The 4,050-nt window shown below is 42.0% G+C and overlaps 1 protein-coding gene across 1 annotated transcript; it reads left to right on the top strand.

Annotated features, from left to right (window-relative positions):
* Nucleotides 1-775: 775 nt before the first annotated feature.
* LOC101705039 (olfactory receptor 14I1-like) lies at nt 776-1,567 on the top strand. The gene has a single exon (XM_013067873.1). The coding sequence runs from the start codon at nt 776-778 to the stop codon at nt 1,565-1,567; it is 792 nt and encodes a 263-aa protein (XP_012923327.1).
* Nucleotides 1,568-4,050: the final 2,483 nt, after the last annotated feature.

Genomic DNA, 4,050 nt, shown 5'->3' with positions numbered 1-4,050 from the left:
CAGTGTGACCAGCCTGGTGTCCTTTAGTTCAAAGTCATTGTCAAATAAGGCTTGGGTTCATGCATTAGATCTGTTAGGGAAACTGAGGAGAGCATCAGCCACAGAAGAACCACATCACAGTCATTCTCCAGGCCTGGACCTAGAGAATGAGGAGCAGGTGAAGAATTTCCAAACCCAGTGGCTGACAGAGAAGCTCTCCTACAATGGGTCTGGCATTGCCACACCAAACTCAAGCAAATGAGAAAAATATTTGAGGTGTCCAGGTAAAATTTAAAAAGCCAGTTTGAAAGAACTGAGAAAATGAAAGATTTCTGGAACTTGATTTCGTTTTAAATACTGTATTGCTTAATTCTCTCATCCTATGAGTATAGAAATTAAAAGATAGCAGCAGTTTTGGGAAATAAAAATCACAACAGAAATATTTACATTCACTAGATTTCAAGATACTTTATTTTATCCACTTCTTGCCTCCTCAGTTCCTGATTAGAAGACACACTGTAGGTCTAATGGGTGCTCAGCATCCTGCTTGTAGCATCCTCTGCTCACTGTAACCTCTGACTCTGCAGAGACCACGGCAGGTGGGCAGATATGGACAACCTCACCATCTTCACAGAATTCCTCCTCATGGATGTCACAGGCTCCCGGGAGCTCCAGGTTCTGCAAGGTGTGCTATTCTTAGTGATTTATCTGGGAGCACTGACAGGGAATCTTGTGACTGTCACTGTCATCATGATAGACACGTCTGCACTCTCCCATGTACTTTTTTATATGTAACATGGCTCTCCTAGACCTTGGCAGCATCTCAGTTGTTGTTCCCAAGGCCATAGTGAATGCCATGACAGGCAGTAAGACCATATCCCTGACAGAGTGTGCTGCAAAGATTTTCCTATATACACTTTTTGCAGTGGTGGAGATTGCCCTCCTGGTGATCATGTCCTATGACTGTTACATAGCCATTTCCCACCCACTGCACTATGGGCTTATCATCACTCCGAGTCTGTGCTCCCAGGCCACAGTTGGCTCCTGGGCCTCTGGTCTGGTCTACTCTGCTGTCCACACAGGATCTCTGTTCAGGCTTCCATTCACCAAGACCAATGTGATCCAGCAACATTTCTGTGAAATTCCTCAAATTCTGAGGATTTCATCTTCAGATGTCCAGTTTTCTGAATTTGTACCTCTTGCTTTAAGCGTTTGCATTGTCTCAGTGTGTTTTGCCTTTATGTTAGTGTCATATGTTAATATATTTTCAACTGTTCTTAAGACCTGTTCTGTGGAATCCCGTAATAAAGCCATGTCCACCTGTACCCCACAGCTGACCATTCTCCATTTGTTTCTTATCTATGGGTCAGTGGCTGTCTTAGGTCCCATTGCAAAGAAACCATCCCTTAAGAATCTGCTGACTGTCATGTTCTACACCACGGTGCCCCCATTTGCGAACCCCATCTTCTACTGTCTATGCAACAGGAAGATCAGTGCTGCTCTGCAAAGAATGTTCAAGAGATTCCCTGACCATTCAGTGAAAAATTTCTTGACCAAAACCCAAACCTCATCTATCTTTGCAAAGTAGTTTTATTCATTAATCATGTATATTCTTAAATTTTGACCTACACTTGTGCACTGTGCATTTTTAGCTGACTGCATATTTTTGTTGTCTGTATGTGTCCCTGTATATGTTTTTTATGATGAAGTACAAATGTATATCTCAATTTTCTTGCTCAGTACTTTTTATATTTTATATCCCTTTCCTGAAACACTGGAAGTCTTGTCTATTTTGACAAAATGTTTTGAAAATATTTTTGATATATGAAGTTAAGAGTAAAGATGAGCACCATAATGAACAAGGCATGAGTTATCTGTTCAACCTTAATAGATGCCTGTGCTGTTGAGAGAACCTCAGGTTCTGGATCTGACCAACCTGGAGAAGTGTACTGAGTGGTCCTGTGAGAAGAACCTGCTCTCTGCACTGTGCACTTTGCACTTGCTCTTCCACTCAGGCTGGGCTCAGTAACAAGGAGATTAGGCTGAGGGACAACTCGGGCCTGAGAACAAGATAGGGCAATCAACATTGAGATCCTCACAGGCCTCTTTGTTGCATTTGCTAAAAAACATTTTGATTCACTCAGTGAAAAGTAGGACATGAAACAACTGAACTTCCCCAAAATTTATTTTGGAAGATTTGCTTTCTCCCTGTGTTCTGAATGAATAGATGAACCTGATGCCTTATTTACTGAAATTTGTGCATAAAGAAAAATATTATCACATTGTAGCATGGAGTCAGATGAAAAGATAGCTGCTCCTGGGATTTACCTGGGGAGTGACAGGTAATTCTTGCGTGTGTGGTACACTTTTCTCATCAAATAGTGCATACAAATGCATTGATTGCAAATGGAAACACTTTTATTTTTCTGACACCCAAGAGCAGATCCTGCAACCTAGTGTTTAAATTAAGCACAGTATTGGAAATTTTGTGGCTCATAACTGAATCATAAATTTACCTAGATGTTTTTCCAGATGCCCTGACTAGGAAAACCCTAGCATCACAGCACTGGTCCCCATTTAGCCTGAGTCCAGTCCTGAAACAACAGGCAGATCAGGCTCCCTGAGTCTCTGTACTTATTGCTCCTGGCAGAAGCTAGTAGTGTTTTGCAGGATGGACCTCCTGTCATCCAGACCTCATGCTCTGGTGAAGGTCTGGGTGTGGCTCACCCTCCTTTAATGCCTGAGATACCGCTACTTTCAATGTTTCATCATAGAGGAGTCTATATCTGTTCTTCCCCAGCTTCATCTAGTTATCGGTGACAATTGTGTATTTATATAAGGTGCCAGGACTTCCCTGATTTTAAGACTATATAGTTCGATTCCAATAGTGTATATGCTGAATTCTTTTGGCCTTATCTAATGAGGGACACCTAGGTTGCTTCCATGTCAACAGAGCTCCAGTGAACAAGAGATGAGGGTATTTCTCCAGTAGATTGATATGTGTCTTTCTTACATACCAGGGATGGGCTTGCTCTATTATATGTGCTTTATATGTGCTTTGAGTTGCAACTCTTTGTCCTCACAAAGCCTCATGCTTCATAGATAGGGCTTTTTGAAGGTCCCTGGAACTACGGTGTGTGAATATGGATTTATGGGTGTATGATGACTGGATTGTTTTTGTGGAGAATTTTAATCATGAAAGTTTGTTGAATTCTGTCAACTAATTTTCTGCGTCTATTGAGATGGTCTATAAATCTGTCCTTCACCCTGTCAGTCCATTTTACCACATACATTGATTTGCATACATTCAACCAAATTTGCCTTCCAAGAGTAACTCCCAGGTGGTCATGCTAAAACTTACTTTTAATGTGCTGTTGAATTTGTTTTGCCTGTATTTTGTTTGGGATATTACATGTAGGTTCATGAGGAACACTGGTTGGCAATTTCTTTTCTTGTTCTGTCCTTTATTTCCTCAGGATACTGCAAGATATGTAACTTGAATTTGAAGGAATTCCCTCCTGAACCTGACCCAGTAAGCATAATGTAAGCTCAGAAAGAACCTGCAGCCCCAGTAATAAACAACAGACCACCAGCAGCACCAAGAAAAACAATGCTTATTGCAAGCTGCAAAGCAGAGAATATTTTACTCTGAAAGTGACTTCTTCAGCATGTTAGGCTAGCTTTGAAGAAGAAATCCACTGCAGTGCCACCATATTTAGAAGTGTTCTGATCAAGAAACATTTTGAGAAGTTGATTGGAAAAGAAATGAGTTCCTAAGGGAATCAAAAGTCACAGAATAAACACTTCCGTGTCTCTGGTTCATCCTACACCAGTGACGTGGTAGGAGATGCTCACAAGAGCTGGTTGTGTAAAGGCAGCCATTCACAGACTGCCTGAGAAGCTCAGGATGCAGACCTCAGGTTGTGGAGGATTCAGTGGTGGCAGCAGCACCTTCTGTAGTGAGGACCCAGGCCATTACATGGGGCTCTCTGAGGGGGCTGGGTCACAGTGCTGGGCTGATGTTCAACACTCACATAAAGCCCTGTATCAGCAGGGCTGTCTCCTCTCCCT

This window comes from Heterocephalus glaber, unplaced genomic scaffold, assembly GCF_053883595.1.
Source record: "Heterocephalus glaber isolate CG9 unplaced genomic scaffold, H.glaber_assembly_v1.0 deba00001461, whole genome shotgun sequence".
Classification (NCBI taxonomy): Eukaryota; Metazoa; Chordata; class Mammalia; order Rodentia; family Bathyergidae; genus Heterocephalus; species Heterocephalus glaber.
The sequence above is the reverse complement of the archived record's forward strand: the minus strand, read 5'-3'. Positions and strand labels throughout refer to the sequence as shown.

Bases quoted from the DNA above. Each gene is read 5' to 3' on its own strand.
- LOC101705039 (XM_013067873.1), top strand. From the start codon at position 776: ATGGCTCTCCTAGACCTTGGCAGCATCTCAGTTGTTGTTCCCAAGGCC.